Source organism: Pararge aegeria, chromosome Z (genome assembly GCF_905163445.1).
Source record: "Pararge aegeria chromosome Z, ilParAegt1.1, whole genome shotgun sequence".
Lineage (NCBI taxonomy): Eukaryota > Metazoa > Arthropoda > Insecta > Lepidoptera > Nymphalidae > Pararge > Pararge aegeria.
Genome location: NC_053208.1, coordinates 26,861,438 through 26,889,245, shown reverse-complemented (window position 1 = coordinate 26,889,245; position 27,808 = coordinate 26,861,438). Strand labels below are relative to the sequence as shown.

General features: G+C 36.5%; 1 protein-coding gene across 4 annotated transcripts in view; it reads right to left on the bottom strand.

Annotated features, from left to right (window-relative positions):
* LOC120636692 (hepatic leukemia factor) overlaps positions 1-27,808 on the bottom strand; it is a 203,752-nt gene that overhangs the window by 52,305 nt on the left and 123,639 nt on the right. For 3 of the 4 annotated variants that reach the window (XM_039908265.1, XM_039908268.1, XM_039908269.1), the window contains exon 2: positions 9,027-9,065. In XM_039908265.1, coding sequence (XP_039764199.1) covers positions 9,027-9,065 — 39 coding nt within the window. Of the gene's footprint in view, positions 1-9,026; positions 9,066-11,896; positions 12,050-27,808 lie in introns of those variants that run through there. The other variant, XM_039908270.1, reaches the window with a different exon arrangement.

Sequence of the window (27,808 nt, the reverse complement as noted above, 5' to 3'; positions counted from 1 at the left end):
TGTGTGTTACATAATGAACCGAACTGTGCCGTGAGCACGTGGCGCGAGGCTCCGGGCTCGCCTCCCACAGTCCTCGTACGAAGTCAGGTGATAGTGGTTATGCGACACACCTTTCATCCATAATCTCAAAGAGGGAAACTAAAGCCCACACAACTTGATATCAAAGTAGGTCTGACGTTCATCTTCATTCGTCCTACTCTTGCGATTGTCGCAGAAGGCATAAATCTAAAGAGTGGGTTTCAGATATTGACCTTTATCTTGTGTTATGTATGATTCAGAAAACCAGTTATTTCGATAAATAAAAGACAGTGTTTAAAAAAACCTCGGCAAGCTTCCTCGAAGGGCGGCAGGATGAAAGCGCTATCGGGGAGATCGTAGGCTGATGTTTACGCGGGCGGCGCTTCGTGCAGCGGTTTTCATACTCGTCATAAATATTATTTGTACACAGCTTATCGTTATATAATATTATGAACCGTAAACAAACAAATATGTTTTTTCGTGAATCCAGTAGTTACGCACGAATAAAAGACAAAAACACCCCCGTTTTTAACCCCTACAGCCGACATTTTTTCCTCTTTTCAACCTTGTGGATTTTAGAGAAACCGTTTCTTAGCAGATCTTAACATACTAGACGATCTCAATTGTGCCTAACTTAGGACTCTCGTACAGCCCTTAAGACATAACTTCACAACTTTAAGGGATTTCTTTTATATAAGGTAGCCGACTGATATTTTATAATAATCTCTAATTCTCCATCTAGCTTTATATTCTTCGAAAGTCTTGTTAACATCGAAGTCTTGCCATCGAGGGATACGCTGAAACAAACAGGACGAAAAGACTAGTATTTCAATAATTGTTTTAGTTTACACTTAATAAATCATAAATAGACAAAAACAAAGAAAAGGTCATGTTTGTTTTTTCAATTATGAGCACTTTTATGAGATTCGTTTTTTGTTAAAAATTAATAAAAATAATCTTGTAAGACTTTGTTATACAGCTAAATAGCAAGAAAAAAATAATTCTTAACTTTTAAATCGGTGCCAAGTAATATGTAGAAAATTGACTATGTATAGAGCATATACCTGTTTCGTATTTCTTATTATATTGTAGCAAGGAAAGTACCAGTGATTTTCTACATTTTACTTGGCACCCACTTAAAAGTGTTGTAGACAATATTTATTTCTTGCTTTTTAATTGTATAACAAAGACGGTATTATTTTATCATTTTTTTTTCGTTTTAGAGGGTAGTTTTGCAATCATATCTAAGTTGTAATAGCCGAATGTCTCTACAAAATATTGCTTTTCCCGAAGCCTTTTAATGGTTGATAGGTTCGTTGTGACGAGCATAAATTGCTTACCCCTATTATATAAGAACAGTTCCCTCGATTTCTCCAGGATTAGTCTTTATAAATGAGTAAAATATGTGTTTAAAAAAAAAACAACCGGATTGAGAATGAGCCTCCTCCTTTATGGTAATTCTGTTTAAAAAATGTTGCGAGAATAGGCTCATTTGTTTAGGGTACAACGCCTGTAGGTTTATCACAAATGTTATGAAATATTGGAAGAAAACTGAAATTAAAATGACAGATTGCATAATATTTCAATTAATTAATCATGAAATTTATAAAAGCAAAACATACAACAATAGTCCACTTTTTAACCACTACATTTTATCGAACTTGTAAAATTAAAAAAAACAAGGAATATATGAATATATATTAGTATTGAAAGTAATATAAAGAAGAGCTACCACAACCATCAACCTTAAACTCGATTATTGCAAGAGTTCAATTATTTATCAGACTTGAACGTTCTCACTCTCGAACTCGAACTTTCGAACTATTTCATGTAAGAAATATTATCAGTATGCAATAATTATAAATAGTCGATTGCAAACTACTGATTACTTTTCTTATGTTGAGATATCTGAAAGGGGTCCGCGAACCAACTTAAATCAGAAAGCATGGTCCGAGGACCCCGCCTGATAAAAGTAAAACTATATTGCACACCCGTTAACACGCAGACGTAGTTATTATGAATTTCCTTTTTAGGTACGCCTACCTCGTAGTTAGCATGTTCGTTTACGGATCAGGGATAATTGTTCAGTATTGAGTCTTCCCGTCAAGAAGTTTACATTACCAGACTTCAATGAAAATAATAAAAATCTTTTATTTTATTTACATACAGAGATGGCTCCTTCGCCGCGTAATGTCATTGTCGGTGCTCTGCGTATTGCAGTAACTTATTGTTGGTCGGGGTGGCGCGCTGCGTGCTCAGAGTGTCTGAATTACAAAAGTTATAAGAGCTTAAGGTCCCGTTTGAAGTTACGTGGGTAAGTCGAGACTAACAATAAAAAATGAATATTCTAGTATCTCACGATTCAAAGGGTTTTTAAATAACACAATAATAGCAAAGGGAGATAGACCCTGACTAATAGCGATAGTAAGCCTCAGGGACAAGTCATCTCGACATACTTCTCTACCGACGCCTAAATATATATCAATACCACACCACAAACAATTACGCTGATTTCCATCTGTCTTCATTACACCAACTTACCTACCGATATGAAGAAATACGAGTAATAATATAGGGAGTAAGGATTAATATTTAACACATATAATATGGTGTATAAAAGACTTTCTCCCAACTGACTGACTGACTGACAATTTACAGTCTTAACAGCTGAACATAGAAATTTGCAATTTCGAGAGGATATATCTAAGCACCCCAGTACTAAAAATGTTTTTTTTTTCTTTCTTAAGTTATATCGCAGGTTTGCTCGCTGTACAGTTCCTGTTAAAGTCACTCTTTTCAGAGCATACTGTACATCATTTTACACGAGCAGTCTGTGGATTAATTACACGCATAAACAGTACAGTGCCCTCCGCGTACAGTACAATAATGCGTTCAGGATGCGGATGGGATTGCCTCGGTCTTGCAGCGCGTCAGGGATGTATGCCGAAGCGCATATAGATTGTTTCTACACGATCATGCGAAAACGGTGTACATCCTTGGTGCGCAGGGTTATGGCTAGTTCCAACGGCCTTCTGAGGGTACTTGCTGGCAGGACTGATTGTCAGTACCTGTGCCATTGCTGCATGGTACACGTGCTTTCCAATCGGGCATGCTCGAAGGGTTTTATATAAACTATTTCCTTAGGCTAAGTTTACTAACAACTTAACATAATTTTAACTTTGTATTTTACTAACCATTTATGATCCAAGTCGGTCGAAATAAATGAATTTTATTTTTATTTTATTTATTATTATTTTTTTATATCTGTTGTCAGCTCTACCTGTAGCGTATAGGCATCGCGGTAAAAGTACATGTCCGAAAACTATACGGAAGTACATACACATAAAATAAAAATGTCTATATGACGTCAGACTATTTTGGACATTAAAATTGTTTGAACCTCATTGTTGAATATTCAAATTCAATTTCAAAAATGTTCATACATTTAACGTGTTACACTAATGTTAGTGATGGTGAACACATTAAATGTATGAACATTGTTGAATATTCAAATTTAATTTCAAAAATGTTCATACATTTAACATGTTACACTAATGTTAGTGATGGTGAACACGTTAAATGTATGAACATTGTTGAATATTCAAATTTAATTTCAAAAATGTTCATACATTTAACATGTTACACTAATGTTAGTGATGGTGAACACGTTAAATGTATGAACATTGTTGAATATTCAAGTTCAATTTCAAAAATGTTCATACATTTAACGTGTAACACTAATGTTAGTGATGGTGATAACTGCATTCGGTAACTTAAAACTAAAACTAGGAGGGTTCCAAACCCGCCCTGGTCTAAGAAGAGCCCACAACAAACTTAGCCAGGTTTTTTTATTTTGTTATCACCATCTCACAGTCTAGTGAATGTTGAGCTATGAAGTAACAGCAATTCATACCAAAGCTTTTTTATCATACATGTAATCCTTAACATATAATAACAGGATTTTTTTGAACTTATTGAGAGACATCTCAAGGATTTTATCTGGTTATTTGTTATAAAAAGATTTTCAGCAACTGTGTGTGTGTTGTAATACAAGCGTTAAATAAGCTCATGACTATAAGTCCTTTCGCAGGATATCAGAAGTTCTACACAGTTGAATTTCCTGGCATGCACTGGTTAGTGATTATAAGAACAATGTCAGTCTGTTCAACAGTTTAGCATAGTGCATGTCACAGAGAAGGCGGTGCGCAGACTGAGCTAGGTCCTACTGCAGCGACTGCTTGGCGCCAACACGCCAACACGTCGCGGGACATTGAAAGCGGTTGTGAATATTAATTAGGACGTTGTCGAATAATTTCACGTAAATATTTCAAAACGAAGGCCCATGTACACTTTTTTCTGGTGCAAGGCTTCGGCCGTGGCTTACACCCAACCGACAAAGTCTTGCTTGCGGCACGATGTTGAGTATGCGACAGTCAACGGCTGAGCCCGTTATCATCTTAGACTGAATCATCACTTGCCAGCAGGTGAGATTGCAGTCAACGGCTAACTTGTAGTGGAATCAAAAAATAAAAAAACTTGCCCAGCGCGGATTGTTAGACTTCACACGCCTTCCGAAAACGTTATGATGCAAGCTCAGGCATGCAGGTTTCTCCACAATGTTGTCTCGCACCATTAAAGCAAGTGATATTTTAATTGATTAAATTGAAAACGCATATAACTCCGAAAAGTTTTTTTATTTATTTATTATTTTATTAAAAACAAAAGATGTCGCTGGTCGGCAGGCAGTACGGAATAAGACGGAAACGTGTCATCACAAGTAGGTACCATGTATCAGGAGATTTTATATTTTTCGAACATAGATCATCTCTTCATATAGCAGCTTGTTACCACTGTAGTTGAGGGACTTCAGAAAAACACGCAAACAATTCTCCCAAAACAAGACGACTTCAACAGACGCAGTTCGAGATTCAGTTCGCATGTTCAAAACATTTTTTTTCTAACTTCGAAACATGTCTGTCTCATAGGCATGCTAAAGTTCAGTACTTTTAGAATAGAATATTTGCAGTCATCTAAGTGGGCAATTATGCAGTTTCCCGCGCCGCGCCTCGCTTCACTGCGCCTACACATGCAGTTGTTCGCCGCCTTGTAATGAGACGTTAGCCGCTACTACATGGTTTACTCTCAGCGTTTTTTATTCCACTACAAATTAGCCCTTTATTGAAAACCCACCAGATGATATGGGATGGTTCAGTCTAAGATGGACGCGGGCTAACGTTTTTTAATTTTTTTGATAAGTTTTATGAAATTTTGACCAACACTAAGTACTCCAAAATATGCTCTACGTGTTTTACTCGTATACCAGAGAACCACATTGGGCTTGTTGGCAATAACACAAAATCGCTTTAATATTGTACTTATCTGATGATATTTTTCATGTATTTTGTTTTTTTATATTAACGTATTTTTATTTATATTTGAAATCAGATTTATATTTATTTTCAATAAATAAAATCTCTCTGCTAAATCTAGCGATCCGCCATGACAGATGAAACGCTGAAAGACGTCACGTCTATATAAACGTATTTTGTTCCGATTAAACTTCGGTTCCGGTTGTAAGGATACAGCTCACAAACTTTTGAGTTTAATTAATGATGTCGAAATTTAAAGTAAACAGCAATTTTTTAGGGAAGTTGTCGAAACCTCTAAAAATAAGCGCGGTTGCCAAACGTCGCCAAAACAAACTTCATTTGAGATTGAGATTTCCACCGTGTATAGCGCGAATGCTACGAAACGAGGAATAAGTTAATGAAATTTGTGACGTCAACACTGGACGCTGGCCGCCAAAGTCAAACGTTCTATTGCACGATTCTAAGATCGATGACGTCTCAAAAAATAATAATAAAGCAAACACTTTTCTTTTTATTAAAAAAGAATCTTACTTTGGCGGCCAGCGTCGTGATAATTCACGATCTCACATTTCCACCTAAAAATCTATTTCGATCAATGTTTTAGAGCAATGACCAAGCCATTTTATGATTTATATTAACTTACGTACCACAATAATTATAATACGGTACAAAATCTTAATTAAAGAAACTTTTATAATGATTACTGTTTAAATAGACTAAGTGCTATCGTAGGGTTTCGTATGATCAGCAGTCGACAGTTTCTTATATCAATCTAGGCTTGATTATTTTGCGTACTTTCATAGTGCGATGTCCTACGGGATTTTGTTATGGGACAAAACTGCTGACATCCATATTATATCTATATTGCAGAAAAGAGCTGTACGATCAATATAAAAACTTAAAGCACGCCAATCCCTCCGTGAGAATTTTAAAGAAATAGGTATGTTTACCGCAGCTTCCGTTAGCACCGTAGCTTTAGTAAGACTAAATATTAATATTTATAAGCATACTCGTATCACTTATCACAATCCACTTAAAGAAAGGGTCATAAATTAGTGGTATCTGCATATCGTCTGAGAAAGGTACAGAAGTCATTTGTGGGATTATGTATATGCTTTTATTTATTTACTTTTTACATATTGTTAGTACGGCAGGGCCACTTACACTAAGTAGATAGAACTACATAATTTATGGATAAATGATAACTATAAGACAAATGAATGAAAGATGACATTAAACATTATACAAGACATGATATTAATTTAGTGTACTACAGTGACACTGCGATTTTTTTTTATATTTATAGACGAGCGCTTGACTGCAATCACACCTGATGGTAAGCGATGATGCAGCCTAAGGTGGAGCGCGCTTGCCTAGAAGATGCCTATTCACTCTTGATTTGAAGGTACTAATGTTGTAAGAACTGGGGAAAATGGAAGCTGGAAGAGCATTCCAGATCCTAGCGGTGCGAATTAGAAACGAAGATGCGAAGCGCTTCGTACGCGTCCGCGGTATATCGACCACGTAGGGATGCAGATCCTTCCGGTGCCTCGCGGTTCGATGGTAAAAAGGCGAGGGGGGAACTAGATCAAATAGTTCTTGAGCACACTCTCCGAAATATATCCTATAGAATACCGAAAGGCAGGCAACCTTGCGACGATGTTCCAAACTCTTAAGTTTTTTATTGGCTAGGTCACCGATGAGCCTTCTAGCACGGCGATCAACCGAATTCAGGGCATCAAGCTGATTATTGAATTAAAGGTCATTCAATATTCTCAGATTATCTCAACAGTTCACGGAACTATGCTGTCCACCCGTCATGGAATAGATCCCATCGAGAATTGCTGTCCAAGAGCGCATTGAATGACGACAATGAGCGCGGTAGCGGTGCCATGCATCGCGCAACAGTGTTACATGAATAATACTTAGCCACGAATAATTAGTTTTTCCTTTTACGAAGGTTATTGTCTTTTGGGGCACGTATACAACACGGTCGATTATGAAAATCTCCAGATTTTCAACACTAAAAAAAATGTGCCAAATCTTAAGAGGAGATCCTCGTAAGATTTGGCACATTTTTTTTAGTCGTTCGCAAGTCCGCCTGACATCCTGGCAGTTGAACCCTAAGCAACCTAAAAGAAATTTGGTTGGGTACATAAAGGTTAACCCGTAGCAGCGCTTGAACAAGTATCTCAGGAAGGCCTTCTGCACTTCTTCTAAACTGAGTCCGTATTTATAGTAGTGGCGCCAGACGCAACTACTTGTTTCTAGTTCGCCGGACTAGAGCATAATATAAGAAAGTGATTATGAAACTCCTGAATATTACGCAGTACAAATCCTTATCTTTGATATAAATATACATATACATTACTATCAAATAAAAATAAAGGTACATTCTTTGTACAGGGTAAGGTTCACTCAACAATAAAATAATGTTTTACGCAAAGAAATTGCACGATAAAATGAGAGTGTTTGAAAGAAGAAACCAGAACAAAAGTCCAAAAGTAATTATTTTTTGAATTTTGCACACTGTTATGTGTCACCCCGATCTACTATCCCGTTACTAAATGTGGTTACAAGTCTGCACAAGTTTCTGGATTATTAGCGTTCATTTGTGATAGGGGGAGAGAGTATTGTGTAGATATTAGTTTTCAATCGGAAAACTGTAGGTAATGACTACCCGCGGTGGTCATCCGTGGATGCTAATGTCGACGCGATCTAAAAGTAACTCACCTTTTTCACAATTCTAAGCTTTAATGAATGGTGTAGACTATATGGGTGTATCCATTAGCAATCCGATTGTAATATTAATAACTAGTTGCTCTAGTTGTTTTACCCGCGTGAAATAAAGTTCGTGAAGTATCGTTATATTGGTTAGGTACCTCTTAAGCTGCTATTGTAGCTTACCTATGATAGTTAGATATATTTTGTGTAGTTTATAATGAGAGCTTTATTCGTGTTTTACATAATTTTTTGTCCCATCCATAGTTTTCTCGGCGCAAAATTTCGGCCTATCGATATGAGGAGTTGTTAGTAATTTACATGAAACTTAGAAACGCAATATGGAAATATGCGCATTATTACACGCCCGTCTGTCAGCTCGGACCTTCAGAATAATGTTGGAACTGCTCTCGACTGTCGAGTGAGGCGTATGATGGCGAAAATCACGCCGCACTGGTATTGCATCAAGGCAATCCTAACACCCGTGTGAAATTTTGTTATTATGTTGGCCTCCCGTCTTTGTATCGTATTAGTATTGCCAACCTACAAATTGCATTTAGGAAAAGTCTGGCAAACTTTTAACTACTCGCTTAATGGTGATCAATTCGCTGAGCCCAATTTCAATTCCCTCTTACAACCAACTAACTGCTTTGTAATTAAGGCGATAAAGATTGAAACCAAACGGACTTCAAATGTTTGTATAAATTAAAATAATTGAGTATCTAATTACTGTCATACTTAAATAATGTATGCATAAATCGTTTTCACGCGACCTACCGACCGTTAATAGGGCAACGTGGTGGGTTTAGTGCAAAAAATCTTTAGTTGCAATTCGCAATTGCCGTTTGTTAATCATAACAGACTTGACAGTATTAGCTTTCGTGGACGTAAGATTGAATAGCTATTTATTTTACTGACCGTATTTTTTGTTGAAACTAGCCCCGTGACTCAGGAAATCTGAAAAAAATGAAACGAAAAAATAAAAATAAAATAAATTTTGACCATCCTCATAATCAAATCAAATTAGTAGAGAATTTAAAAAATAAAAAAAGAACTGCTGAAAACGATTTAGTAAAGGTACTATATCATCGTTAAAAATGGAGCCGCTTGCTTGACTGCCTGTCTGACATCGTCTATCTTCTCCCAACCTACCGGATGGCAATATGACGTAAACAAAATATCAAATAAGAGAAGGTGCTCCAGTACTGTATGGATAACGGACCTGCTCGAGTGCTACAAGTGATTGAAGTAGAGGGCATCGTCATCATCAATCCAGGATCGTCCCACTAAGGGCACGGGTCTTTCAGAATGAGAAGCCGTAGTTCACTCGCCTCGATAGACCTCAAAAGCCCTTACGATGTTTTTCTTGATCCGAAAAAAAATATAAAGTTAGATACCTAAACACTTTAAAACCAATTTTCACTGTTCAAATATCTAGTTTTTATTTTAGGTGCAATATATGTTAAGGCTTCATCCAAAAGTAACATATTAAATTAATTTGAACTAGTGGTCGCCCATTGGTCAAAATTCGACCATAATTAATTTAAATAATAACTTTGAACATTATGAAGGTTCTATTGCCAGTCTTACTTGACTTACACAGACACTGACAGTTTGTTTTTTTCAAACAGATTATAATCTAAAATATGCGTGTATGAGTTAAATACGCGGCGTGTATAACATTTTATTTTTTGATTAAATGTACATATTAAAAATATATTAGAATTCTGCGCTCCTTCTCAACAAAACAAAAAGGGAAATTTCACACTCCTCCGTCCGCGCAATGTTCGTTAAAAGCGGTACAGAGTTTTTGCTTCACGTATTAATGTTGTCGACGACGTCTAAGGTTGACAAGCGGTCGAGGTCGAAAGGCCTCTTCCGGGGGGAGATTGCTCATAATCATCACGCCGGCCAGACGCGCTGGTGCTCACAGTATAAGGTAGTAGTAGTACATAGGCCGCTGCTGCTCGTACGCCGACAGCTTCCCTTAGCCGCCTCTCCCGCGGGAAGACGAAGCCTGATGTCGTATGTATTCAGATCTACCGTCACCACCATCGATCACTAATAAAAACTTTTTAGTAGTGTTCGATGGTCACCACACAACACAGCTAATTTATATATTACTAGCTGTTGCTCGCGACTTCGTCCACGTTTGTTATTGTTTGAAGAAAAACAGGTGTAGTTTTTTAACTAAACTGTTTAAATTAAATTTTGTAAAGTTGCAGTCCTTAAACTCCTTCGTTAAATGTTTTAAAATCGCATTAACATCTATGTCTTGACTGACATAAATTTAAAACTATTAATTTGAATAAGAAATAATACTGCGAAATGTAAGGCACGTGTTTCTACCGACGCGCGACGAAGTTATAACATTTTAGAAAACTGAAGCTGTTATTGCAACTTAAATCTGATAGTTAGATACGAGTATATTCCTTCGCAAACTTTTATATTGGTAATAATAAGTACTTTAATTTTGTAATACATAATTTGTATGTGTCATCAATAGATTTCTCAGCGCACGCCAAGTAATGAATTTTATAGGGAAAATGTTGCTATTTTTTTTTAAATTGTAATCCTATGTTACTTCTTGATAGTTTAGTTTTCTTATGGCGAAGAAATGTTTGTTTGTTTTCCATTCTAATATAAATAATTATAATACTTATAATATAAAGATAAACACCCGGACACTGAAAAACATGTCATCACACAAACATTTTCAAGTTGTGGGAATCGAACCCACGGATTTGGACTCAGAAAGCAGAGTCACTACCACTAAGCCAATCGGACGTCGTTGTTTCATGAAAATTATTTATTAATGAAATAATAATTATTAACGAATTTGTAAAAATACTAATCAAACAAATAAAAAACATGGGAAATGTGAATTTTTTATATATCAAAAGTTTGATAATTTATTCAAAAAAAAAGTTTAAAAATTTAAGGACTACGCCTAGTAAAAACAGTTGTCTTATAGATTATCTTTATTTGTAAATTACGTTTTAAAGCTGCTACATATTTAAACAGTTTGTTAGGTTACAGTGTATTGCCATACATGGCGTGCAAAATGTAAGCATCATGCAAATAATGAAACAAATGTAATTTTCTTGTAAATAATCATTAACAGTATAAGAGTCTTATTTTAACCATTTTTTGAGTTCTGATCAAAATACAGTTGTCATTAGCTTAGTTTATTTTTATTTTAATTTATTAGTAGCAAAATATGACAGATTTTCAAATGATAACAAATTCATTATTGAATAAATAAACTGATCTCAAAAATACGCTTTAAAAACAAAAACAAACGCGGCTGAAGTCGAGGGCAACAGCTATATATAATACTAGGGCTTTTCACTCAACAGCGAAACTGAAAAATATTCATAGGTATTACGGAACCACGTGAGACAGCTCGCACTTGTCCGCTTGCAATATTATATACTAGTTAATAAAATTGACAATAATTAAATGTAAGTTCTTATCAAAATAGTACGCCAGTAAATTAGGTAACCCACCTGTATTAGTCGTAAGTTGCGAATAAATAAACGAAATGATAATCTTTATATGGCGACATCTATGATGAGACTCTCAAAACGTCTGATGCTCAAATTTCATTGGCAAACCTTATGAATTTCAAGATAGGAGCAGCGCCACCTACATTATTTAGCCTGACCTACGACGTGGTTCACAGCACACGAGTGAACGCAGCACGCAGTTCCGCTTTCCGCCGCCAATATTATTAGCGCTAGTCGACACGTGCCTATTTAAGGAAAAAATACAGCATACGGACTTACCGTTTCGACTCATTGCAGACTAAAATAACTTCACAGTAATAAAGCACTGTAATTTTTTTTTACTTTCCAATTAAAATCTTACAAAATGATATGTCAGAAACTTGTAGAAATATATTAATTACAATACTATAAAGTAGAGTCCGGTCACATGTGCGCGCGATGGCCGGAGTGTAGTTAATTGCGATTGGCGTGTGATTGTCGTGTCGGTAAAGCAGCACGGGCCCCTATTGGCCGCTGCGAGGTGCGTCGGTACAGCAGTGCTTGCAACTGCACGTGACAAGCACGTTTGAAGGCCACATGGGGCTTCCGCGGTGCAAAATATAGATGGCGCCAGAGTATGTTTTGTTTACAACTGCCGTAATTTATTACGACTGTGACATAATTTCACATAATCGCACCGACGCCGACTCGGACAAAAACTCTGTTTTGTAACCGGTACTGAGTTGATGTTGCGTATGCTCGGTTCGGCCTTGAGCTGAGCTAAGCACATTGTAGCATTGAACTAGATGCACGTAACTTAGTGCAGGCCGGAATAGCTGAGCGCGTTCTTTGAACTGTAGCCACTACTCACTAGCCACTCGCGTCGGCAAGCCAACAGCCTAGCCGACGCGAGTGGCTAGTGAGCCGTCCATAGTGGAATAATATGGATAGTTTTCTTGTCCTTTACTCAGTCGACATAAATGTAGTTAGGTAGGTTAGGCCTAACCTAATAAATATATTTAGTGATATGAAAGGTTAAAAGCTAATAAATAAGATAATAGGTAGGTAGGTAGGTATATTGTCTACCGCGGAAGCTACTAGTGACGTACTTATTGTAACAATAATACCTAATTATTTAGCAGGTAGAAGTTGAGCGACGCGGAAGTTTCTAAGTGGTCCTTATCCTGGCTCCGTGATCAAATCAGCCGATGGACACCAACATCATCTATTCTTTTGGTTTTAGGTTTTTTAGGTTAAAGCGGATATCTAAAAATATATTTAATATTGAATTTCAACACTCAACGGACATAGGTACTATACTATTCTCACGAAGTTAGAACCCGATTTTTCAGCCCAGATTATTTTTGGTACGTAACAATCTTTCGAACCTGCTCAATCGGAGCCTCGCTCGCGTTTGCCATCCGCGTCTCGGGAGGTACGGACTTCCTTACTGACTGATAACAAGTAAGGTTTGACACTTAGAAAATGAATATAATACATTACGCATTCGTAGAAACTTAAAATACCTAACGTCTGCAATGTTAAAAGATGAGAAGCGTAAAAGATATTTGTTCATAGGTATAGGCCTATCACAGCCACATATGATGTGACTTTACGTAAAATCTATACTTATAATAAAACTGTAACTGGAAGAGTTCTGTAAATTTTATATATTTTGAAAATGTTGACCGGGGGATGCTTTATAATCGATACTGAGTCTTAAACAAATTTTTATTTAATTTTTGTCCGTCTGTCTGTCTGTCCGGGCATCACGTGAAAACCACAGAACAGATTTAAGTAAAATTTGGTATAGTGGTAGCTGATATCCCGGACATATCGGATACTTTTTATCCATGTTTTAGATTGACGTGGTTTTTTGGATAGGCATAGTTAAAATATTATAAAGCCTTTTAATTTTGTTTGGTTGAACGCGCTAATCTCAGAAAATGCTGTTTCGTTTTTTTGGTTTGGTAGTAACAATTATGGCTATATGACATCACGCTATGACCAATGGCTACTATCATTATTGAGAAATGTTGCAAAAACTGCAAAAAATATCCTTTTTGAGAGATTCTTATGCGTGCGATGCGTGAACGGTAAACGTTAAGCCAAACGACGAAACTATGTAGGAATTGTTGTTTCTTTAAAGTTCTATACAGTCCGCGACAACATACGATTATTTTTTTAAGTCGACTCATTTGCGGACGAAGTCGCGCGGGTCCGCTAGTACCTAAATATGTTTCCATTATTGTGAGGTGATGGTGGTACTACATTTGTTAATTTACCTCCAGGCCTCTACGGTTCCGAAACCGAGGGGTGCCAACGACTATGCTTCACAACAAGCCTCCTCTGTCCGTCTTATGTCTGTGTCATGTCTGTGTCATGAACATGGAGATATTTAAAAAATGCTGTCATTTCTATTGCCGCCATAATAAAAAATAGTATGTTACAAAATGTAATGAGCCATGCAAAAAATCTTCTCCACTAGGCTTTCCTAATATTACAAACTGTCTGTTAGTAATATTCAATTTAAAACTTATACGAAAAGTATATTAATGTGAATATTAATTTAATTCAGAAAACATATTATTCGTATAAGCATTACATATTATTCATATGAGAATGTAAAGCTTGAAAGAAGAGTTGACAAATGACAGAGATATGCGACTGAGTATTATATCAGTTAAATAACAGCCACAAGCCGTGGTATTAAAAAACTAACTTTTTTCGTAAATTATTTTCTTTTATCATACATGTAACGAACAACACACAAACGTAATTGCAGCCTGATGCAACTGGCAACTGGCGGTACCTGCGCGCTTTACCCGTGCTCCGTGGAGGGCGTGTGATTGTGCTAATCATTGTCACTTGCGCATTAGTAAGTCTGTTTCTAAAGTGTTATTTTATACAAAGGCTTCCCTCGCGTTCGGAAGTAGCCCAGGAGATAGGAGGTCGTTTGCCGAGTGGGAGGGGTTGGGGCCCGGCGGTGGGGGCACTGAAGGTCGGGGACGCGCCAAAATCAATGGTTGCGGATGTGGACTCGCGACCCTGCTGCAGGCCATGTAGCTAAAAGTATTTAGTGAAATGCGGCATGCATAAGTATAAATAGTTTTACATGCTTGAATAAGTATATCTGTGAAAGGGATCTGTCAAAAGATTGAAGTCTTACTTATAACTTTTCTAACAACACAAATAAAATAAATAATATGATATGAAAGTTTTAATTAGCTACACTAAACTTACGCTACTATCTCGGTGGATCTCGCTTGGTGTTCCATCAGATCCCGCAATGTGTTTGCTTCATTTACTTAGGTCAGAGTAATCATTTGGTTACAAAATTTGCGACAATTTAAATTAAAATGGTATCATATATTTAGCAAAATAAATAATCACACTTGCAGAAAAGATGCTTGAAGGTACTGCAAGGCCATTCTGAATGTGCTCCTTCTGTACCCAACCACCGTCCACTGCGATACAGAGTACTTTAACTATTATTTGACAGAAAAACAAAAGAATATACCATAAGCTTGAAACCGTGTTATTAAGGAAATAATGTTGATAGGTATTATATTTAAAGAAATCTTTTAATTTTCCTGTAACATTTACATGACGCTTTAGATGGTTTACGTCACGTTCACCGAGAATAGAAATCTAACAAATTAAGTACTTTCAAATGAAACGAGCCTTAATCGCCACCTGAAATATTCAACCCTTTGTTAGGATTTAAATTTAAATAGCATTATAATTTCCACTTCTTTGTTATTTTTTTAATTTAATCTTATTTTTGAACGAGACGATCGGTTGTCATTCTCCGATTGGTTAACGCCGGTAGACGCATAACGGCGGGAACCAATCAAATTGCTTGGATTCTACCTGGACGCTAGGAGTTTTGGCGGGAAATGGGGTCTTTTTCTTGGCGGGTTGGATCGTTCTTTGAGAGAGTTATGAAGTGAATTGCGAGGTTGTAAAACGATAAGTTCATATTGTCATAGTTTATAAAGTAAATTAATAAAGTGATATTTGTATGGTATGTTTATTTGCATCTTTTCGTGGCCTCATCGCTATCCTACTAAAGTTTATAATAATTCAGAAGTGACAAGACAGCGTTACCTTTTCAACGCGTAAGTACACGCCCAATTATATAATTTTATTAGCTGTTTAATTAATTTATAATAATATTTAGCTACGCGAAATGTTACTAACAATCATTATGGTTATGTCATAATAACATGTACGATTAATATTTATGTTGTTAACCTAATTGAGTGTGCACGGACTCAGTGCCTATTTTGCAATATTTTTTCAGTGAGTTTTAATTTCATTTGTAACAGTATATTTACATACTCATATTGTAGGTTATATAAAAATAAGATCCCATAAATTACCGAGCTCTGGATCTGATATTATTTTTCCGATAGACATTATTTTCAAATGTACCAAACGTAGGTTTAACTTATTATGGCATTCAGGCTATCGCAAATATGATAAAAATTTAATATTAACAGTCACTTTCTACGTAACGGTGATTTGAGAATTTGTGACATGTTTCTAAATCTTACAAAAAAAAAACAAAAACAATGGAATCGAATTCTTTATTTTTCATTTGTATTTATTTGTTACGCGCAGATGTCTACACCCCTTGTTAAGTTTATTTAAAAAAAAAAAAATTCAAACTTAAACTTTGTTTTCTTGTATCTGACCCTACCCGTGGAATATCGAAGCCGGAGCCGACTGAGGGAGCGGAGCCGTAGCTGGCTATGTGCACGCAGATCTTCTCGGGTCCTGAGTCGGGAGCTAGAGCCAAGCCGTGAGCGGGTGAAGATTTAGGAGAGGCTGTTACTGCAACTGCGAGAGCAACAATAGAAGTCGCAGCCGCTACACCGCGCCAGCTATGACTTCGCACCGGGCTACTCCGCGGCAACATTCAAGTCGCAGTCAACGCAGCGACCACGTGTCCTGAGATCAGCGGGCGGCGCGGCGGGCAGAGCCTGGGGCCGGTGCAGTGCATGCTGCCGGGCGGCGCGTCGTGGCGTCGCGAGATATGATAAAAGGTCACGTCGTCTTTCCGATTCTAAGAAATGTTTTGAAATGTCTTAAGGACAGTTTGACGTCTCAACCGTGTAGGTACTGAAGTTCTTTCCAAACAGTTGAACCCAAATATAGTTTCAATTTCGACTCCCTCCACCAAACCAAAGGATAGATGTTTGGCTAAAAAGAAAACAATGATTTTGCTTATGTATACGGTTGGAAAAAAATAAATAAAACTGTCACTCATTTTGCTATAAAGAAACTCCAAGGCCTTGACAAAATATGGTAGGAAGACCTAAATTCAGTTTTGTTACCGGGCCGAAATGGCAAGAGAAATTAGTAAATGTTTTTCCTTGCGAGCAAAATTAGGGCCAGGCTTTAAGGGATATACTTAAAAGGAAGAGCAGGTATAATACCTATAGAAATTTAATTTTATGAAAAGCGATATAGTTGATAGGCGTGCAGTTATTCATGATATCAGTGAAAGGAGTTTAAAATCCGGTGCTCTAGTATTTCGTTCCTGATTAGTTATTGCAATTTTTGATAAGCAGCAAGAACTCGTACCAAAACTATTTGTCTCAGGAAAAGAATTCCCTCTCTCTTTTTATTTGAAAATTAATGGAAAATGGGCAAATAAACGGCACGTCACGTCAAACATTTGTCGTTTTCGGCAGTGAGATTAGGCTGGTGAAGGAATCCTTAGTTAAGGAGTTAGGTGTGGCTCATGACTACGAGTATATACCGTCTTTATTACGGGGATTCGGCAATGTAAAATGATTATAGAATTAGTGTTAATGGAGTATACGCTCGTGTTCTATGTTAAGTTATATTTGGCAATTTGCTAAAAGATCTATATCTATCCTCAAAGATCAGCCATACCCGAAACAGCCCCATATTATCGTTTCTAAAGTTGCAACTAAGCTCCAGTTCATGGATATCGGCAGGAAGATGTCACTTTTGATACAAGAATCTTTGATTGGAATTAGTACGGCATGAGTGGTAGAGATCCATGGCGCAGTATCGGTAAGGGCAAGACTTGAACATAATTTTAAGGGAAACGGCATCGTAAGAAAAAGTCTTGAGGGTAAGCCGACCATGCAATATTTCATTTGTGGTGGTCTCTATCGCTCTGAAAGTTGACATGTCAGTATAACAGTTCCCTTGTTGCGAACCTTGCTGGATTTCAGGTAGTTCATTTTTGTGCAGGGCAAAACGAGTAGACGTTGAAGTAAAAACATCAAACCACTTATGATTATGGTTATTTAAGATAATTTTGATTTAAAATAGAAGCCTGTCAGTTATAAATACCAGGAATAGATAAGCAGAGAATGTAAGAGTTGCTCGATCGTTACAAACATTCTTTTGCATCTTCAATTAAAGAAAGAAAGAAGAAAAATGTTACATACATTTGTTAAAGAATAAAAAAAAAAAAAAGTGTGTGACAAAGGAGCTGGCTCAGTATAACTGCATACCAAAAAGCGCAGCACTGGTTTTCAGCCAGCCCCGTTGTCTTCGTCGTCACTGAATCCTCACGACTAAACAATAACAAAATAATCAAAAAAAAAGGACAATAACATAGAATATAATATATAAACAAACGAAGGATATTTTTACATTAACATAAGCTTTATTAACCCCTGAAGGACATCATGAAATACAAAATCATCTAAGAGGTAAATCATAAACAAAATCAAAAAGTATGACACTAATAAACATGAAAAACTAAAATCTATAATCAAATGTAAAGTCAAATGTAATGTGAGTGTCTTTAGTGTGCATAAAGGAAAAATTATATAAAAGTAGGTAGGTAAAAGGTGCTTCACACCTTTTAGTAATAATTTGTTATTTATTTATTAATTTTTTTATTTACTAGTGGTCATTGAGATTTTTGTACAATAATTTGAAGTATTTTTTTAACTTTATTTGTAGACGTAAAGATCTAGGTTGTACTAACGCGACCACGATGGATATAGAGTTGATATTGAGTTAAACAGCCAATGTACTCTCTTCTATCGACCTTAAAGGTTTATTTATCTAGGAACAATAGAAATACAAAGACGGAAGTAGAATACAATAGTTGGAAAATCCAAAAGTCCACGCCTCATAATCTTATTCATTACAATAAAATTGAGATTATTTGTAAATAATAATTAAACTACATCTAATTATACCGTAAACAGTAATAGGCTTTTATTCCTCAAATACTAAAGCCTATAAAAAAAAAAACCAACTCGATAAGTGAAGTATTTCGCTAGTTATCGTGACCACAAGATACGGGACCCGCACATACAGACACACGGACGTCCAAGACAGAACTTTTTTTTTTTTTTTTTTTTTTAATAATGTTTTAATTAGTTTAAAAAAAAAAAACAAAAAGAGATTTTAAAATATTACGAGTGTTATTTAAAAATATTAATATCTTTTCGGCTTGTATGGTAGTACCGCCACTGGTTCTGGCGGCTTCCTTTCCAAGTTTCGTAGACTTAATAGTTTCTTTGATTCCGTGATTACTTAGCCAATAGTATTTTGTTTTTTAATAAAGAGAGACTTCAACGACACTACACAAGATATAAGCTATTTTAACCAACTTTTGAAATAAATATTATACCAAAATAAATTTTTGTATAAATCGAGTTTGACTAAGTGCAACAAAAAGCTTCCAACAAACATAAAACTAACTTTATAGTTGAAAATGTAGGCAAACCTCGATATATCTACTGAATACATCTGCGTCACCTTTTCGATTTTAGAAAATTTTCTTTTTCTCAATATTTGTCTGTTTATATTCACTTATAAAAGCAATAAAGAAAAAAAAATCTGGTGGTGGTGTAAAATTATTATAAACCTACATTCAATTAGCTAAATACAAATACATAAACAAAATTGCACAAGTAAGAATGATATAATAAAAAAAATATATATATATTAAACTAATATCTACTCAATCGTACATAACTAAGAACTATAACTAACAAACTAAGAATACTTAAGAACATGTAAATAAGATAGGTTGTCACACCGTGAGAGAGAAGAAGTACGTGTCAAGGTAAAATAAATGTTGTAATGCTGGAATAGCTTGTAGAGTATTCTAGTATGATTGAGTCTACGTTAAAAGGATAGCTTATTGAGAATGTGCGTCGAATACCAATATGATTATATTGCTAAAATTAATTAGAGTTAAAGGGAACTATTCTATGCCCATCCTAGACGATGTGATAGCTCGACTCATAGGCTAAACTTGTTTGTTTTCACTCGATTTGACTTCAGGGTCTACTACCAAGTCCCTACTTCAGTGCTTAGTATACACCTAACTTCGTTTGTCTTTCATATGGTCAATACAATCATGATACCATTTGACTAGCACCGGCTGTCTTTCAGTGAATGATAAATATAATCTTAGGGTCAGATTGTTTCGGTTAGGTTAATTAATAGTGAGGATTGGCTGCATACACTGCAGCTTTGTACAGACTACAGAGCTTTGTAGGACCTTAACAGGGCTTAAAAGATAACTTATTAATAAAAGATAATAAGTTGTTTCGTTACCTTAAGTCAGATAAAAGAAACCCCGTAGGTAAGCATGTGTTAAAAGCGTTCAAAGCGTTATGAAGGTCTTCCCTACCCTATTGCTAAAGCAGATATGCCATTCCTTACCATTCATGTACCCTTCGTAAAGTCAATTGGCACATGCTCGTTTTTGTAGAGGGTTGCACAAAGTTTTGTTTTACTAAGCCCGATAGCAATACCAACCTCTTAAATGGGATAAGAGCTCTAAGGCAGTATTATGAGTGACGAAGGTAACCATTTCACTTCTCACACATTAACTCTATTTTGCTTGAATAGGGGCACAAAGCATACCCTTATCGCAGTAGGAAGTTCTAGGTTGAATGGCAAAGTAGGTACAGGGGTACAATCTTACCATTCTCGACTACTTAGAGGCAATGACGGCGAAATATGGTGTAAAGAATTGGGAAATTATTAGGATTAACATTCTGGAAATATTCAGTGGGGACTGAATAACACCATCCAGATAACGACCGCCCGCGCCGGCCGGTAGGACACCATCAGAGGTACTGTCTCAATGCTGTTTCCAAAGGCGCTGATGAAATGATGATGAAAGAACAAACGACTTTATGCAAAAGGGTTAACTTATTAAGATAACTCAATCGTGTATAATGCTATGGATACATATTGCTTATGCCTTTGAGGTGAATGGATCGGATACCAGTAGTAACTTATAATGAGGATTGATTAAAATATAGCAAAAAAAAAAAAAAAAAAATTGGATAAAAGTTGGTTCTATTTGGTTTTAGTTTACAATGTTTTATGTTCAAGTTTTGTTTTGTGTGTTTTATAAGCGCTTGATGCATAAAACTACAGACAACCATTTTTCTATTGTTGCAGATTAGACACGAGAATCGATCGGATCGTGTCTTGATGTAGCTGGAATCAGGGACGAGAATCGATCGGATCGTGCCCTGATACAGCAAAAACACTAGAGCCAGGCACGAGAATCGATCGGATCGTGTCCTGGAACTTAAATAGAGAGAGAGAGAGTATGATGCCCACTGACTGCCACAAGTAAATCGATCGTCTTGTTGGCATGTCTGTAGGGTTTCCCCTGATAAATCGATCGTTCAGGGGATGAGTCGTAATGGGTTATTCGATTAATTGATCGTTCGGATCCCAAATATAATGAATACATTTATGATGAAAAACATTTATCGATCGTTGTTTTTCTTATCAAGTCGATTTATATAATGTTTATGAAGTAGTATGAATAATATTATATTTATATAATTATAAAGGTATAATAGGTGTAGAAAATAATCTTTACCTATATTATTTACTAAAATATTGATGGTTGTGGTTGTTTTGTTAGTTATATTAAACTCCAATGTATATGTAAATATATAGTAAGATGATAATGGATGTTTATAACATATTTTGGTACTCAATTGTTAAAATTATGTCAAGATTGAAACAACTGGCCAAGTTCCGATTGTTAGGATGCCTCCTGGCGACATGTGCGAGGGCGCACACGTTGTCAGGACGGTCGATTGTTAGGATTTAAATTTAAATAGCATTATAATTTCCACTTCTTTGTTATTTTTTTAATTTAATCTTATTTTTGAACGAGACGATCGGTTGTCATTCTCCGATTGGTTAACGCCGGTAGACGCATAACGGCGGGAACCAATCAAATTGCTTGGATTCTACCTGGACGCTAGGAGTTTTGGCGGGAAATGGGGTCTTTTTCTTGGCGGGTTGGATCGTTCTTTGAGAGAGTTATGAAGTGAATTGCGAGGTTGTAAAACGATAAGTTCATATTGTCATAGTTTATAAAGTAAATTAATAAAGTGATATTTGTATGGTATGTTTATTTGCATCTTTTCGTGGCCTCATCGCTATCCTACTAAAGTTTATAATACCTTATCTTCATCCAAGTCAACAGCATTAGTAATTACGGAAATCATTCATTGTGACACTCGGACGAAATCGCATCGGGTAGTTTCATTTTTCCATTCTGGTACGGTCCATCCCTAAAAAGTACGATTTGAATTAGGTCTTTCGTCTGTGGCGGAACACGCATATGGCATAATACACGATAATAATTATTATACCTTCATATTAAAACAACATACAAAAACATCTCACGTTAGCACCAAGTACGATCTGGGTCAATACCATCACTACCAGTTTACAAATTACTAAATCCTGCTAATGGTCTCGGACATGAAATAAAAAATACATACAATGAATAGAATAATTCCTTGATCAATTTAAATGTGCTACAATATAGTTTGTATATACGTTGTGCTAAAATACCTATACAATTTGGTCCTTTATATTTTACTAAATTGAAAAATTACTGGAAAATTAAGTGGGTGTGATCAATTTTGATCTTAAAGCATGTCAAGAATTACGCGGTATCGTGAAATAACACCGCTCTAACTATTATAACTTTATATATTACTTTACAATATGAAACTGTACATCAAAGAGTTAAGTTTATTTTACCATACTACCTTTAGAAATATTGTATCAATAACTTTGAGCTAGTCAAACCCCTCCCCTCCTCAAAATGGCAAATACCTTCTCGGAGTATGAGCAATTTCTCCAGAGTAGCAGAGTATTCAGGGTGAAAAGTGGGAAACGGTCATTGTGGTAAAAACTGAAATAATTACATCTTCTTCGGGAGATTCTTTGGGAGTTCTTAATTGAGATTTGACGGCCTATTCGCGCAGTGAGTGAGTGCTGTCCAAGGCTGTGGGTTCGATTCCTACAACTGGAAAATGTTTGTGTTCAATGAATGTCTTTCAATGTTTATCTTTATATTATAAGTATAATGTGTTTGTTATTCATAAAAATATTCATCAGTCATCTTAGTATCCACAACACAAGCTACGCTTACTCCGCGGCTAGATGGCGATGTGTGATAGCAATAACTAACCCATTAACTTACTTAGCTATATATATATTTATAACTCAAAGTCCTGAACGACTATTTTCAAAGTTGGTTCACTTTAAAACGTAAACACGTGGAAAAAAGTTTTCTATACAGAGAACTCAATTTTCAAATACTGAAAATTCCCTCCAACACACGTCGCGTCGGTGGTGAGTCATGAGTGGGAGTGAATTTCGCCCCGAGCAAGAAATCAACGTGGCCGTTTTTCACCCGACAGAAACGTATGCAACGAAACTCGGATGTCAATCACTCGGATTCAACTTTACACTTTTTATTTCAAATTTAACTTCGGTTCTGTTTGATAGCCGAATACTGTGTTATGTGCACAATGCGCATGTAATTTTTTGTTACTCTGCAAATACGTTCTGGCTGACTAATAATGAAACTTTCACACAAAAAACTCCATTCTAGCTAGAATGGAGTTTTTTTTTACTACTGTATTTTAGAATATATCACCTACAGTTAAATATAAAGCTTAATATTGCACTGTATTAGATATAATAGGAATACTAGACTAGGCAGTAGCCGTTAATATACGGAGTCTACCAAGCGATAACATAACCTTCAAAATGAATGCAACATCTGTGCCAATCTTCCTCAAAAATTTACCAACGATAGATAGATACACAACAACAAACAAACTTTCGCGTTCTGATTGAAATTATAATTTGACCAGCTATTTCGCACGACCGCGACACGTCGATACACTTTCGTACAGACCTGCCGCTTTGGGTGTAACGTAAACAACAATAAGAGTCGATCCAAGGTACAGTTAGTGATAGCTGCTACTTGAGGTCAAAGCTCTAAATGTGTCGCGCGTAGTGGCTGCTGTCGATATACTTGTCCGTACTGACGTAATCGTTTGTTTGTACTAGTCAGTAGCGGCCCATTCAACTAATAGGCAGTGCGGTTAGGGTTGTCAACGTTTTAATTGATGAGGTTTCTGCTGAGGAACCACGCAGCTCTACCGGAGCAATGTCGCAATTACATCGCAGCGCAGAGCACTTCATGTAATGTGCGAGGAATCACAAGCTTCGTTCGCTGCGACACACGCGCGGGAGACGCAAGACAGCAGCGCTTTTAGCGCGACGCGTCGTGCCGTGAATGCGGGCGTATCTGTGTCACGTAGCTACGTGACACAGATACGTCTGCGTCGCATAAGTTCGTTACCTGTGTCTGCCTCGAAGCGCACGCAGCACCGATCACCCGCCTGTCGATGGCGGGGTCTTCTATAAATGCATACATGTCTGCTTCGTCTGTTATACTTAGCTCATTCCGTACCTACCATTGATAACGAAGGCTTGATATAGTATACTCTTAGTTGAACGAATGAAGTTATTAGAATGATCGATCAGCGATCAATATTTGTAATCACTCTATTAGACAAAGATAGTATCGTTGAGTGACAACCCTAGAATACATAGGTCTGGGGGTCAAGGAAACGGGGTGTCGTGACGACAGCCGTTGCCCCAACTGGCACAAACAACTTCACCTCTTATGATATAATACTACTTTTAATTTTGACGAGGATTATCTCTCCATCACAATTAACTTTACTTTGAATAGGATAATGGAATTAAGCCATAAGTTATTCGAAACTGTTGTTCTATAAATAATTTAATGTATTTTATGCTCACACGCATATGCCATGAGCATGGCTCCTGAGTATAACTTTTTACTTAAATGAAAAATAATATTGCTAAATTATAGAAATACTGCGTTTATCACCTACAAGGAAAGCGAAAGATTTTTAATATCAATTATAATAAGGCTGTCTCAAAAATTGGTGTGTTTGTGTGTGACTGAAAAATTCTTGGTATGTTTTTTTTACCTGTGGACTGCGCCTTTTTCCGCGTTCTTCTTCATTTGGTTTTTTAAGAATTCTGCGGAAGTCTATTGTTTTCTTGAAGCCATATATTTATGCAAATCATCAACAATAATTTAGCTTTAAATCTGTGCATAGGATATAAATGCTTTTGAATCATATGAAACGGTTCCCGGTTGCTATCAAGTATACAAAACAATTATTTTCTATTCTACAAGCTCTATGCAATGGTTCATTTAAATTGCTCTGGCAGTTTGAAGTCGCTATGGGTGTAACAGGTATTTCCTTTTTATTTAATTAGTATAAAATTTATTTTTAAAGTCATTTTTTTTTTTATGTGAAAATATTTGTATGTTATTTATACAACTACTCACCGGCATTGACGGTTTGCACTTGTATTCATTATGAAGACGACCTATTTAGTTTATATATTATATGTTATGGTACAGTGTGCCATTGAATGGCATATTTAAAGTACTATTGTTCTCGGGTAGTAATCAATATTTATTCGGTCTAAAATAAACTCAGAAATCAATATGGAGACAAGAAACAAGCAATAAACTTGCTTATACTAAGTCTAAGGCATAAAGTTTGTAATACTAGGCTCTGGGTTCAAATGCACATTTTTGTAGCGGCAATCATTTATTTTTTATTTTTTTCCGTTCTGAATCTATCCCCGCAATGCCGTGCTCTTGATGTCTGCCGAGCGACCGAAGCCACGGGAAGATGCTAGTTCGCATGTACTACTGTGTAGATGGGTAAAGTTCAAACAAACAACGAGACGTAATAATGATAGCCCCGCCACTATCTATCTGCTACAGACGATAATCGCTATATTATTAGCACACGCACCCGCGCAGAACGTTACTAATCCGAACTCAATGGCCCCTTAGCCGTGCCCGTGGTAATGTACCGACATCGAGCTACGAACCTGTTCGCAACTGTCGTTCAATCTATGCTTTCAACGAATTTGACAGTTCCTAGCTCAAGGGTCTAGTGCCCTTTTGACTAAACCTACCCACAGCCTAAATCGAATGCCTACTTATTTGGGCGATTTCTATAGAAAACAAAACGTTTCACCGCCTATCAGGTGATAACTATTAGAGGGCGGATAATGTATGCCCAGGGATATGATTAGATTAGGCGCTAAGTATTGGGCAGTGCCTTGTTCATACTCGTAGTTAGTGAAAACGGGCATAAGTTAACAGACTATATCCCGCTTCCCTTAGTAGATGCTCTGCGATTAGAGCAGGTCGGTTCAGCTGAGGCATGAGAAGGTCACTATGATCATATTTATTGTTGACTAGCGGACCCTCGCGACTTTGTCCGCGTATGAGTCAATCGAGATGCTAGAATATATCTGATGCTAACATAATAATCATTGCATCCTAGCCTTGCTGTTTTTTGTGACGAGTTCGACAATATTTATCAGATCTTCATTAAAATAAGACAATGCGAGCTTGAATGTATTCGCTTTGAAATAAAAAGAATTTTAAAATCGGTTCAAATTTAACGGAGCTATGAAGTATCGGGATAAAAAGTATCCTATATGTTGACTTGATACTATAGCTACCACTTTACCAAATTTTATTTAAATTCGTTCAGTAGTTTTCACGTGATGCCCGGACAGACAGACATACAGACAGACAAAAATAAAATAAAAATCTGTTTTGGACTCAGTATCGATTATACAGCATCCCCCGGTCAAAATTTTCGAAATATATTTAATGTACAGAAATCTTCCAGTACAGAAATCTTCCAATCTTACAGATAGCTGTCATTAAGAAGTTCATCAAAAGTACCCTCACTGTATTAGATGTGTATTTACACATTTTTGAAATTAAAATACAATTACACATTGGTAAGTCCAGAATTACCTCAGGAATCTTGTTATAAAAGCGTATACTCAACCCCACAAAGGAGTTCTGCACCTTTCGCAGATGATATACAGATATCACCAATCTATGTCCGTTTCTGGTAAGCGATTGTTAATATCACCTTTTTGTTTATACAGAGTAATATTTAGTTTCATTAAGACTGTATTATTATGGCGGTGCCCAATGGCGGTATACCAATGGCGTCAATTTGACTTGACCGCTCCAGGAGCTTCATTTTTAAACTAAAATGCCTTGCAATATTGGCACACAACGTTCATTGGTCCAATAGCAACGATTTGTTGTGAACTGTACTCGATTTCTACGTTATAATTGAATGCAGCTCGATGGGGGTTAAACGCAACATTTCTATGTTGTTGATTTCGATTCCATCGATTCCGTTCAACTTCATTCCGCGCTTCGCGTTGCTCGTCAGATTGACTTGCTCTTGTATTTTTGACTCGCAGCATTGCGAGTTCTGCGACTTAAGTTTGTACGTCTAATTGCTGGCATTTTCAAAAACGAAAATTCAACTCTAGATCACGACATCCTCTATGATATTTGCAGCACGCATTCTGTCAATTCTATGTCAAATGTCATAATGTTACATTAAAAAAGTTTATACTATCCAAAGCACTAAGGTTAGATTAGAAACAATATTATACGGTTGTTAAGTATTCTTAAATACGGATTCTTAAATTTTCTAATTTTCCGCGCAAGTTTTTAATTTTTTTCTGTCATGCCTTCTCCTGACAATAACAAACACAATAAAAAAAAAGTGAAATCAGTCCAGCCGTTCACGCGTGATGGCGTGACTAAGTGTTATAGGGATTCATTTTCATATATTTAGATATTTCTGTATATAGGCGTTGGGAAAATCAAAACCGGAAAGGCATAACAAATGTTTGCGGCGTGTGTCAGAAAAGAGAGGAGATTCGCCGCTATAACAGTAAAGCGGTAAAGATGCCGAGTATTCCTAAATAACGTGCAAAGGCAAGGCAGCCATGGCTTTGCCATAT